This window comes from Atta cephalotes, assembly GCF_000143395.1.
Source record: "Atta cephalotes unplaced genomic scaffold scaffold00021, whole genome shotgun sequence".
Lineage (NCBI taxonomy): Eukaryota > Metazoa > Arthropoda > Insecta > Hymenoptera > Formicidae > Atta > Atta cephalotes.
In genome coordinates this window covers 4119665-4120248 of record NW_012130085.1, presented here as the reverse complement: position 1 = coordinate 4120248, position 584 = coordinate 4119665, and the positions used below count along the sequence as shown (strand labels likewise).

Here is a 584-nt window from a genome sequence, read left to right as displayed (position 1 = left end):
ATGGTTCACTTATTCGAGTGGAAATTCAGTGACATTGCTAAAGAATGTGAAAAGTTTCTCGGTCCAATGGGTTACGGTGGTGTACAAGTATGTATAATACACTTATATAGTATAATAAATAACGCTTGTATATAGTATTATAATATAATTTCTTTACTTTGAATAATATTATTATAATATGATATTATTATTTTTAATTATTTTAAATTGAATAATACTTTTTAAAATTATTTCTTACTTTAATTTAAGTTAACTCTAACTTATCTTTTAATCGTAAGTTAGTTATATTACTTTTAACTGAGTTAATTTTATAACCCATTATCTTTAATTTAATTCGATCAAGAAAAAGCTAACTTTATCATAAAGCAATTGGAATCAATTACGGTGCTGCAGGATAGAATGCTGAATTACAGGATAGAAAAAGAAAAACTATCACACACATAATGCATATATTTATAATATTTTGTTATTATATTAAAGAATAAATTTATCAATTTTGTTTCTGCAAATTAATATTATACAAACATTATGCAAACTAACAATATACAAAGTGCAAGTAGAGTCAGTTCTGCATAGCATTAAAT

At 23.1% G+C, this 584-nt stretch overlaps 1 protein-coding gene across 1 annotated transcript in view; it reads left to right on the top strand.

Annotated features, from left to right (window-relative positions):
* LOC105619408 (alpha-amylase 1-like) overlaps positions 1-584 on the top strand; it is a 5008-nt gene continuing 4424 nt past the window's right edge. The window contains exon 1 of the mRNA XM_012200928.1: positions 1-134. Coding sequence (XP_012056318.1) covers positions 1-134 — 134 coding nt within the window. The remainder of the gene's footprint in view (positions 135-584) is intronic.